At 36.4% G+C, this 12,762-nt stretch overlaps 1 protein-coding gene across 4 annotated transcripts in view; it reads left to right on the top strand.

Annotated features, from left to right (window-relative positions):
* TGM4 (transglutaminase 4) overlaps positions 1–12,762 on the top strand; it is a 106,958-nt gene that overhangs the window by 83,630 nt on the left and 10,566 nt on the right. For all 4 annotated transcript variants that reach the window (XR_015696380.1, XM_087712982.1, XM_087712984.1 and 1 more), the window contains 2 exons: positions 8,621–8,795; positions 11,072–11,210. Coding sequence is in view for 3 of the 4 variants with exons in the window: in XM_087712982.1 (XP_087569108.1) it covers positions 8,621–8,795; positions 11,072–11,210 (314 nt within the window). In the remaining variant the exon portion in view is untranslated. The remainder of the gene's footprint in view (positions 1–8,620; positions 8,796–11,071; positions 11,211–12,762) is intronic.

Genomic DNA, 12,762 nt, shown 5'->3' with positions numbered 1-12,762 from the left:
ATACTAGTTTTATAGTCTCTGGTGCTCACTATTACCCAAAATTGGTGATGTGTTTACTTGAAGTGGGAAAATATAAAACCTATAAGAGAACAGTATAGTTTTACATTTTTTTCTATTAGCTGAGCTTGAAGAGGAAATTTCCCTTGGCAGAATTTTCATGAATCTCATCTGGTTCAAATAGGAGGAGGAAAAGGAGACAGATCCACACTGCATGATTCCATCAGAAAAGGCCAGTTTTTTAACCTTTATTGTTAAGTTTCTTTAAAAACTTATTAATAAAGTGGTAGTGGAGGATAGCAAATAGTAACCCAAACAAAGCAAGCATCCACTTTAGTAGTCAATAGGAATGTATAGGGTTCCGTGGGAGGGGCTTACTGATGGAAGCAGCTTAATATAGCTGCTCCCAAATTCCTGGTCGCGTTATCTGTCAGACGATCATCTATCAGACGTCTGACAGTTTGTTTACCTTACTCTTCAGGCAAGAGGAGGAGGTGAGCGGGTTCTGTTGAACAAAATGCCATCTGATCCTTGCAGTTTGTGTGTCTGCAAGGAGAGGGGGGCCAGCTGAGAGCAGAACTATCTCTGTGCCGGGGAATTCCAGCTGCATTTGCAGCATGAAGTAAGCTCTCCCTTTCTCAGAACAAAGCTTGATTTATTGATTTCAAGGTGAGCAGGACTCATATGCAAGAACCTTAATTGTTTATTCAAATCTTAGCTTCATTTTTACAAGACCTTCTTCCGATAACCTAGCTAGCTAACAAAGAGACACTTAAAATGGCGACGAGCTTGCTGAATTGCTTCGTAACAATGTTTACCTTTTGAAACTCATTGTAAAGCCCTACTGAGTTTTAAAACCTCAAAGGAAAGGAGTGATTTATTAACTCGCTCCACAGTTGTATAACTGGCCAGCAGAGTTTTACTAATTGGGTGAAGATAACACTTGGAATGGCCTCTAAACCAAATGTTAATTTAAAGATGCCTCTCTCGGCTCCCAGAAGCTCTAGCACATCGCCCATACCTGGCACAAAGTTGCAGCCTCTGCTCTCTATGCCCCCTATAGATGGCCCACTAACGAAATAATTCTTTTTGAAGGAACTGAATGAGTCTTTTAACACTCAGACAATAAAGGTGGAAGCCAAATTTAAAGAACTTAAAGAAGGGCTCAAAGAGGAGATATCCGTGGCACATAAGGAGCTGTCTGATAAAATTGATACCCGGGTCTCTAAAATCAGAGATGATATGTTGGGGATTGTAAATGTATTGACAGAACATGTTTCCAGAATTGAGGATAGACTAGATGATCTTAATGAAGCCAATATTAATTTGACATCGAAAACAGAGGTGGTGCAACAAAAAGTTGAAAATGCTGAAAAAGAAATTATTATGATACAGTACAGACAAATGGAAATGGCATTAAGAGTAAGGGGCTTGCATGAAGACAGGCAGGAAAACTTGAAACAGATTTTTTCAGAAGCGTTTGATAGACTGTTGGAAAGACCAGGGGGTAATTTTGACTGGCAAATTGACAAAGTTTATTGCGTTAATTCTTGGCTGGCAAAGCAGAAGCAGCTCCCTCGGGACATTGTTATATATTTTACCACAAGAGAGATCAGAAATACGATACTACAAGAGTCTTATAAAACTAAGCTTCAAATTGGGGGTCAGGAATTGACTGTTTTGAAAGAGATACCACCTCAAATGTTAAGATCCAGGAAAGATTATGCTTTTTTAGTTGAAGAACTCAGAAATCGTCAGATACAGTACAGATGGGACGCACCATTTGGCCTAGCACTCACATTTGACAGGCAAAGATACCGTCTCAACTCAGTATGGAAAGCTCAAGATTTTTATCACAATATTTTAATGGCTGGACATCCCGCACCATCCGGACCTAGAGAAAGACCACAAGAAGGACAAGATAGACAGCAAACCACACAACTACCAGATAAGATGGATCATCTCTCTCTCCTAGAAGCACAAGGAGCTATGGAACAAAGACCAAACCATATGACTACCAGACGAATGGAGCAACAATCCAAATTGCAACAACTCCAACAATCACCTGCTATCGGTCAAAAAGCTACAGTAACCAGTCTAGAAGCAGTGGGGGGAGCCAGGCCAAAGGTTAAACAAGCTATGCAGGAGGCTCTAAAAAAGCTTCAGGAAACCAAAAATGACAATTAAGCTTCTAACATGGAATGTCAATGGATTGAACTCTCCACAAAAGAGAAAGAAAATATTTCACTATCTTAAACAGTTCAAGAATGATATAATTTGTTTGCAAGAAACTCATTAAATCAACCAATCAAAAATATTTGATTAACCCAAGACTTGGCCAATAATTTATAGCTTCTGCTATGGAAAAGAAAAACGGTATAGTTATATACTTAAGAAAAGACATGAAAGCTGAACTAATTGAAGCAGACCCCCATGGAAGATACATCGCGTTGGATCTGGTATTAGAAGGGAAAAAGACATTGATTTTGGGAATTTATGCTCCTAATCAACAACAAGATGGATTCTATGGAAACCTTCATGCTAAATTAGTACAGTGGGATTATAGGTCCTGTATACTACTGGGTGACTGGAACGGTGTTATAGATACTAAGAGAGACAAGAAAGTTTCTCGTCCAAACACTCAGATGCGAGCAAAGCTACCTAAATCCTTTTTTGATATGATGGATGACTTTGAATTGAGAGATATTTGGCGAGAAAGAAATGCAGAAGAATATGACTTTACCTTCTTTTCTGATAGGCATCAATCTTTCTCTAGGATTGATTTTATACTAATTACTAATGATTTGCTTTCCAGGGTGAAGAAGACAAAGATTTCAGCTAGAGTTTTTTCAGATCATAATCCAGTTTGGATGGAGTTGGGAGGGGTGGCACAGGCAAGAAGGTCTTGGAGATTGAATGAAAATTTATTCAGATATGAAAAGTATATTAATGATTGTAAAAAATTGTTAACAGAATACTTTGTTTTTAATATGAATAAGGGTACACCTATGGAAATTGTATGGGATGCAAATAAAGCGTATATGAGAGGAGTCTTGATAAATATAAATAAATCACATAGACATAAACAAGGGGTAAAACGAACAGAATTGGAAGATGAAATTAGGAGGAAAGAGCAGGAGTTAACACTAAACCCAGGAAATACAAAGACTAAGGAAGCAATTATTATATCAAAGGCTCAATTTAACATGTTGATTTCTGATCTGGTGGCTACTAATTTGTCATATGCAAAACACAATACCTTCTGCAATGCAAATAAACCTGGCAGATGGTTAGCTTATCAGATTAGGAAAAAACAGAACTCTCAAAACATATCTAAACTGATTTATAGAGGGAAGGAGGTGTTCCAACAGTATGAGATTCAAAAGGCTTTCCGGGAATTTTTTACAGAGTTGTATAAGGGGGATAAAATTAACGGTCTAGATATAGAGAGATACTTAGATAAAGAGAAAATACCCTTAGTTAAAGAAGAGCACAGGCAAAAATTGAATCAACAAATAACCTCGGGGGAAATTCTACAGGTAATTAAGCAGTTAAAGGCAGGGAAGGCACCAGGCACAGATGGCTTGACAGCGGCTTACTATAAAAATCTACAGTTAGAAATGGTAGAACCTCTTAAAGAATTATTTAATAAGATTCAAACGGAAGGTAAGGTGCCCCCATCTTGGAAGACAGCTTTTATATCCCTGATACCCAAAGAAGATCAAGATATTACTCAACCAAAAAACTATAGACCTCTTTCATTACTTAATGTAGATTATAAATTTTTTACCAAAATCCTAGCAAACAGGTTAATGTTGGTTATTCAACAATTGATACACAGTGACCAAACAGGTTTTATTCAAGGGAGACAAATGAAAAGTAATGTAAGACTAATTATTAATGCATTAGAATATTTGGGAAAGAACAATCAAATTTCTGCTGCGTTCATATTTTTGGATGCGGAGAAAGCCTTTGATCGAGTTACCTGGCAATTCCTGTTGAAAACATTGGAAAAAATGCAAATAGGAGAAAGTTTTTTACAATCAATTAAAGCAATATATCAACAGCAAACGGCTCAAATTATAGTCAATGGAAGTTTAACAGACTCTTTTCAAATTGGAAAAGGTACAAGACAGAGTTGTCCCTTGTCCCCACTATTGTTTATTATAACTTTGGAAGTATTGCTGAACAAAATACGGGGCTTGGACGGTCTAAATGGAATTAAAATTAGGCAGCAAGAATACAGAGTGCGTGCTTTCGCGGATCATTTTGGTTGGATCATGATGCATGATAAAGTGGGCTCAAAATATTGAAGAACCAATAATGTTGGATACGTGGGAAACAATTTGGGTAAGATCCCAAAAAATTGGCTTCTATGTATTCGAATTTACAACCCAAATGTTGGAGATGTGGTTCTCTTGATGCCACGTACTTCTATATATGGTGGACTTGCCAAAAGGTTAAAGCATTTTGGATAAAAATATGGTGGAGTTTACAAAATATTCTTTAAAAAAGGATAAAATTTACTCCTCAGTTATTCTTGTTAGGTATAATTACTGACTGTACAGCAGTAGAGGTTAACCTGATTTTGCATTTAATAACGGCAGCAAGACTGTTGGTGGCGCAATACTGGAAGAAGGAAGATTTGCCTACAATCCAAGAATGGACACTGAAAGTCACAAATTTAGCCAAGATGGCTAAAATATCTGCATATCTTAAAGACCATTCAAATGAGAGATATAAACGAGACTGGAAAAAATGGATCGATTATATACAAAATAAATATGGGACCAAGAAATTCCAGATAGCCTATGCTTAAGATAAGGAATGACTTAAATTGTTTAAAGTTAGTTTAGCAAGGAGGAGCTAAGTTCAACGCAAAGATGTTATTAACTTCTTACTTTTATTTTTTATCAATATATCTTAGACTGTGGTTGTTAAATATCTATACCGTGTACGGGTTCTGGGAAGTCGGGGGCAGGGTAGGTTGTGGGGGCTCGGGGGGAGGGTGGGGGGGAAGTATACTAGGCTTGATTTTAAAGCAATATGATTGCACATGTATATTGTCCTCTCTTACAACATAATATTGTCTATGTAATAATATACATGTGATTATATGTTATGGAAAGGTTAATAAAAAATTTAAAAAAAATTTAAAATAAAAAACCAAAAAAAGGAATGTATAGGGTTGCTTACAAAGAAGTAAATACAGCATGAAAACTAGACATTCTAACTTGAGCCTCCACCATGCATAAAATACTCCTTTTAACATATGACCAGAGAGCACTGTTGGAATTTATATTACCTGCCTCCTGGAAGTGGATTGAAAGTGATATCATGTATTCCTGTTCTCCAGAAGTGGTGAATGGGTTATGTTGGGCTGGAGAAAGCTGGAAGTTCAGATCTGCCCTTGTTATTTCTCTATAATGGAGGAGAACATATTAAAACTCCATGTTCTGAATGAACTTAATTAACTCTGGATTTCCTGTCACTATGCTATTCAAATAATACAAATAATGGTTGTATTTTTCTTTCACATAAGCAGCAGCCTGAAGAATATTTTCTTCCAAACTTATACTCTAACTTTAGTGTTTTTCCTTTCGCCATGCATTCTTTCACTTATCCACTTTCCACACAAACTGCTGTATATTATGTACATGTAACATGACTACAGCATAATGGTCTTCTAGTTCTTTATGCAGCCAATTGTTTGCGATAAAAAAAAACCTGTTCTGAAATGTACTATGTTAATCTAAGCAAAAGGGCTTCAAATGGAGGGGAAAGTGTCTGTAGAAATGCTTATATTAAAAGCTTTTTTCTGAAATGTGAAGACATGACAGGGCACAGGTTGACATCATTTCAGTATTATATATGATAGGGGAAGGATGAAAGTCATAGATCTAATGATTCTAAAAATAACTAGAAACACAAGCTTTGAACTTTTTGCCTTTAAATTTCCAAAATATACCAGCACATCCTCTATTTATTTATATGAAGAATGTTTTGTACTATTAGGATTGAAAATGCAGCATGCTTTCTAGCCTTAAGAAAGAGGCTATTTCATAATGTTATAAACAGAAACAGGAATGGGAGGTTTTATCCTCATCAACACTTTCTTAGGTTGATTGCAGAGCCAACGTCGCGACGATACAGACGTGCGGTCTTGATGCTCCGAGGCCGCCGCTGATTCTTTTATTGCTACATGGTCCCAACGGACCTAAGCCATCCCGTAGAGACGGTGACAGGGAGACAAAGCCTTACTGGTCTCTGGGACATCTCAAAGTCCCTGATTGACCCAAGGGAAGCTCTCCAAATTAGCGATCAACAGACAGCCCCATGCTGACGAAGTCGGAGACGGCTCCAGAAAGAAGGCAGTGAAAGCGAAAGTGAGATTTTTCCTTTGAGAATGATTGCCCAAAGGAATTCTTTTGTTTAAAGATAAATTAGTCCCTTAAGCAAAGAACAAAGCGGCGTAATTTATCTTTAATGGACTGCCTTAGAAAGTTTTCTTTTTCCTTTTTCAAAACGATGTTTTGTGGATTGAAGTGATTGCAACGTTTGCTGTTTCTCTTCGCAAGTGAATAAACTGGGGTTTTTTTGTCTTCTTATTTTTAGCTGCCTTACTTGTTGGCTTGAACTTAAATTTCTTTTCTTCTAATAATTCTTATTACTTCTCATTGATTCCCATTAAAGACATTCAAAGATTTTTGGTTTTTTTACAAGCCTGAGACAAAAGGAAGTAAAATCGAATCTGCGACTTGAAAGCCAGAACTTGGTGGGGTTTTTTTTTTTTTTTTGGAAACATTGCATCCTTTGTTCTTTCTGTTTTTGATCTTACTGACTCTGTAACTGTAAAACCTTCAAGGGCGGGGATTTTCCACAGGTGTCTTTTTGAAACACTCTGGGTAAGGGAGGAAAAAGGAAAGAGAAAGATAGATCCCTTCCTTGTTGAGGAATATGAAAGAAATTCTGGTTAATTCAATTCAAAACATAACATCATATACAAAAAAGAGATTTAGGCTAAAGTGGCAGTAGATATTAGAACTCCTCCTTTTTTCTCCTTGTTTTTTTATTTTCTGGAATCAATTTTCATGTATCAATTTTCAGATGAGGGAACCCTAAGTTTTCAAGATTTTTTGGCTGGAATTCAAAAGATATTGGAAAGATTTCAGAGATTTGACAAGAAGTTGGATAGGCTATTGTCCTCTACAGTAAAAGATGATGAAGTTGGAGACCCCAAAATTAAAGAAACTAATAAAGATGGAGAAGACCAAAATAAGCCAATAGATGATCTAACTGATGGACTAAACATGGGTGAAACTTCAAAGAAGGAAACATATAAAAGTAAATCCGATATCCTGGAGCTCTATCCCCCTGTTCAAGATATGGGGGGGACGGGACTTGATGATGATGGAGTCAAGAAGAGAAACCATTTTAGAAATATGTTTGACAACTAAAGACATGTTAATTTTAATACCAATTTAAGGGCAACAAGACTATCTGAGAGATCTTTTAAGAAACAAAGTGCTGAGAGAAGTTTATAAAAATCTTATAAAAGAAGTAACAAGAGGTTTGATGCAACAACTGACAGAAGAAATAAGTCTGTTCTCCTACTGGAAAGACACAGGCTCATAAACGAACTGTTGATGGAAAAAAAACTTAATTAACTTTTGGTGACTAATAGCTAGGTACTCTAGTACTTTGTAGATTCCTTTAGATTGTTTTTAAATGTGTTTTTCGTTAACAAGTAATTCATTATGATAATAATAATGATATAATAACTCTAACTAGTAAAAACATCTTGGATATAAATAGCAAAATGGGACCTGGAGAAATTTTTTTTCTATGTATGTATCTAACAAACTTTTGTTTAGATTTGCTATAAAGAGGTAATTTTTCTTTTGTCTGCTGAGAGGAGAGGTGATATAAACAGTAAATAATCTTTAGTTACATATAACAATAATGATGATAATAATGAAATAATAATTTTGACTAGTAAAAGCTATTTGGATCTAAACTGTAAATTGGGACCTGGGGAAAAGACATAAATTTTTTAAGCAATACATTTTTGTTTAGATTATATACAAAAATGAAATTTTTCTTGGGTCTGATAAGTGGAGATGTGGTATATATAGTAAATAATTTTTAATTAATTACAATAACAACAACGAAATGTTAACGGATAATGTTTAATGAGATCTACATGTGCTGGCAGTGGGGGGGATGTTTAGATATTTTATTAATTAATTTCTTTTTTAGAATATGTCACAAAGTGTAATATTACAGGAGGTTTATTGAAATTGCTAATAAATGCCAGTAAGTAGTTATGTTTTTTAAATACAAAGGATTTCGGATAAAAAGCACGTTCAAATAATTTTAGTTGAATGAGAATTGTGATATATTGATGGTAGTAGAATATATGAATATTCCAGATGTAAATTGTATAAATCAATATGAAGGAAGTATATGTAATGATTGTGGTTGAAATGCACAAAACTATTTGTTAACCAATCGACATGCTTTCTACAAGATGCAATGAAAGATGATTCTTTATATAGATTTTTTTTTGTTTAATTAAAACAATAAAAAACTTTTTCCAAAAAAAACCACACCACTTTCTTAGGTTAATTCTGAAGATGATCGTGGAATTCTGCATGCAAACTGGACTGGACATTATACTGGTGGTACAGCTCCTTTGGCTTGGACAGGAAGTGTCCCAATTTTGCAACAATATTACAGAACACAAAAAAGTGTCCTATATGGTCAGTGTTGGGTTTTCTCTGGAGTGATTACCACAGGTAAGATGTACTTCTCCAAGCAGAAGCTTTTCCTGCATGTTTTTATGAAAGCATTTATTAATTACTTTTTATGTATGAAAATAAACAAAACTTTCATAAACCAGTTTAGTGATCTACATTCTAGGAAAGATAACAGGATTCAGGATTCTACCTTCACGATCTGATTGTAGGTTCTTAAAACACATTCTTAGAATTAAGAAGGTGGACCAGATTGATTCTCTGGTCTGATCCAGCAGATATTCTCATCCTTAGTCAGACAGCAAAACTGTATTATTTCCGTATAGATTTCAACTGTAACATTTTTAAATGTATAATAAATTAGGAAAGAGTAAATGATTTCATAAAAGAAAGCATTCATAATATCTGTAAAAATAAAATACACCCTTCAGTAAAACTCCTTAGAACATGCAATTTTCTTGGAAACAGTACCGTATTTTCACGACTATAAGCCGCACTGAAAATCCTAAAATTAGATCAAAAACCGGCAGTGCGGCTTATAACCCAGTGCGCTTTATATATGGAGCAGTTTCCCTCCCCAGCGCCCAGGCTTTCTCCTCCGTTCGCGCCTCCCATCCCTTCCACCGTCTGAGCAGTTTCCCTCCCCAGCGCCCAGGCTTTCTTCTCCGTTCGCGCCTCCCGTCCCTTCCACCGTCTGAGCAGTTTCCCTCCCCAGCGCCCAGGCTTTCTTCTCCGTTCGCGCCTCCCGTCCCTTCCACCGTCTGAGCAGTTTCCCTCCCCAGCGCCCAGGCTTTCTTCTCCGTTCGCGCCTCCCGTCCCTTCCACCGTCTGAGCAGTTTCCCTCCCCAGCGCCCAGGCTTTCTTCTCCGTTCGCGCCTCTCGTCCCTTCCACCGTCTGAGCAGTTTCCCTCCCCAGCGCCCAGGCTTTCTCCTCCGATTGGTTTTAATGGGGAGGTCCGATGGAATAGCGCTTAATGGGAGAAGGATTAATAGTTTCTCGGGTTCAAGCTGCGGATTCTAACTTTCACAAAGGAAACTAAAGCTGAGCAGGTAATTGCTTTATTAAAGCCGATTCAGTTCGCGGGAGATATTTGGTGCGCTTCTTTGAAAATCTCCCTCCCAATTCTGCCCAACGCCTCCCCAACCTTACTGGACGAACGGTGGGGGGGGTGTATCATGTAGTGCGGAGTGCGAGGAGTGGCAGGTTGCGATTTCGTTAGTAATTGCAAAAAAAACGTGCGACTTATAACCCGGTGCGCTTTATATATGGAAAAAGTTTGAAAAATTAACGTTAAGTGATACTGCGGCTTATAATCCGGTGCGGCTTATGGTCGTGAAAATACGGTACAAATGTAAGCTTGCATTGTCTTCTGCAATATTTTGAAAAATTTCTTAGCCTTGCCATTCCTTGATAGTTTCCCATCTAAGAAGTGACCCAGATCTAACTCTGCTTAGCCTGCAAGCGCAGATGAGATCGGTGAAACATTATAACCTGTTGAAACTGCAATACCTATCATCATGGCTTATTTGTTAATCTGCTATAAATCATAGAATATTTGCTTTTGGATTTAATAGAGAATAACCTACTACCAGTAGTGAAATTACTATTTATTATGAGGAAATAAAATTTTATGAGTGTTAGACCAATTATTCCACCTCAAGAGATAATTTGAAATTCTAGATCAAATACTTTAAAAAGAAAAACATAATAAAGCAGATAATGAGGCACGTCTTCCAAAAACCCATGTCTGGAATCATTTGTCATTTTCTTAAAATGGTCATAAAATTGCTGTTGAGGTCACATACATTTTAGTCAAGTTGAAATAGTTTTCAGAATAAGATTAATCATAAACTTAATCTGGGCAGGACAGAAGTGTGTTTGATCCCACCACAGAGAGGGACTATCTTGTTGTTTCCAAATCAGAGTTCGCAGAAATAAAGTCAAGGGAGAAAGTTAACTCTAGAGAGAAACCGTAGTGTTGGATATAACTGTACTTACTTCGAAAAGCAGTTGAGTATTTTCCAGCTTTAACTTCCATTAAGAGACAGAGTTAAATATGGTCTATTCTAGCAAATTCTTCTGACATATAAAAATCTTGAAAAGTACCATCAAGGTCCATTCAGCACTGTAGCTATTTTACTATAGTTAGGTTCCATACTTTTAATATTAATATGCCTTCTTTTGTACAATGAGCCATGCCTTTAAAAATAGTATTCATACACAATTAAAAATCCGGCATTATAATAAGCCGTGGTTGTTAATAAAGACAGTAAAGCAGCTAATGAAGTGAAAGCTAACAACTTTCTTTTTGTCTCAGTTATGCGCTGTCTGGGGATTCCATGCAGAAGTGTGTCAAATTTTGCTTCAGCACATGATACAGAGGAAAACCTTAAAGTGGATATTTATTTGGATGAAGAAGGAAGAAAAATAGACTCATTAACAAATGATTCAGTTTGGTAATTGTCAATATAATTAAGAAATTATTTTTATTGAAATGCTAATTTATGAATAAAATAGTGGAAAAGGAAAAACTATTATTTTTTATTATGCAGATAAAAAGTGAATGAGGGATTAATCATAGTTAGCTCACTGTTTCATATATAATACAGTTTTAGGAATATTACCCAGCTCACAGCAATTTCAACAGGACTGAGACTGGGTCCAGTGGAATAAGGTAGCGGTCCACATGACTAATGGCACACAAATCATACAACTTTAAATCTAAAACAGGAAGGCTGTAAGAGAATATCTATTTGCACTGACACTGTGAAATTATTCATTGTGAGGGCAACTGACCTTCTGACCAGAAAACAGCAGTAATTCATCCTTGGTAAGTGCTTGTGTGATTACAATCTTATTTTAGAATGTCTAGCTTAGTTTACACTTGTTTTGCAGCTGTCTTTCATGGTCCTTTTTTCAAATTTGAATACTGTCTTATTTGTAAGCAATTTACGTGGACTTATTGCTTATCTAGAGTCTTTATTGGACTCTTCTGGCTGAAATTAGATGGCCAAATTAGCCAGTGTGTTCTTTTGAACTGCCTTGCTATCAACACTGACCATTGCAGAAGTGTAGTGTGGACAACTGTTGGATTTAGCAGAGTGAGAACTGTGGGCCACAAGCACAAAGCATTTAGTTTGTCCCTGCATAATAGATACAGTGCCCTTGCTGAACTTAATAAGGATACTAAGGTGGCCGGCTTAGCTGTTTACAATGACAGAGATGACTCAACTAACCATTGTGATTGTGATTGTGATTTGTGACGACGAAATATTTTTAGATAGGGGAAGTTGTGAATCAAGTATTGCAAATCAGGTGAGCAAAGTGGCTAAAAAGAAAAGCCACCTGTTATTTGGTGATTCAGTTACAAGAGGTATCAATTTAGGAAAGGATGTGAAGGTTTTGAAACAGGTGGCATGTCTGATGTTGTTGTTGTGCATCTTGGCACTAATAAACCTGTACAAAAAAGATATACACTATATTGCCAAAAGTATTAGCTAACAACTGCTTCTGATTATGTGGATGGGTGAGCGAATACAGTGTACAATATAGTGTACTTTCTGTGATTTCCAGAGCTTGGGGCAGGAATTTAGCAGGATAGGCTGTAATCTTACTTTTTCAGAGATTTTATCTTTATATAAGCAAAAAGGAAAAGGTTGGTGTAAAGTGGAATTCAGTATGTGACTAAAGGAATGGTATAAAACGTAAAGTTTTGGTTATGTTAGTCATGATGTTTGCAGTTTACCTGGTGAAAAGTTTACAAAATGAATGGTTTACATCCATCTCAGAAAGGGACTGAGTTATTTAGTACTAAATCCAGGAGTTTCTGGAGAATCATTTAAACTGAATAATGGGGACAGAGAGTTAATTGATATAAAACATTTCTCTCCCCAGCAACCCAGAACTGATAGAGTTCAAAGTGTTTCTAACATAGATGTTTGTGCATTTAAGAATATTAAGATTGGTGTTAAAAAAAAAACAAGTATGTACAATACCATGTGCACTAAT

This window comes from Thamnophis sirtalis, unplaced genomic scaffold (genome assembly GCF_051295495.1).
Source record: "Thamnophis sirtalis isolate CommonGarterSnake01/CBP01778 unplaced genomic scaffold, rThaSir2_p1.2 scaffold_4, whole genome shotgun sequence".
NCBI classification, from domain to species: Eukaryota; Metazoa; Chordata; class Lepidosauria; order Squamata; family Natricidae; genus Thamnophis; species Thamnophis sirtalis.
Note: the sequence above shows the minus strand (reverse complement) of the source record. Positions and strands in the feature narration are given on the sequence as shown.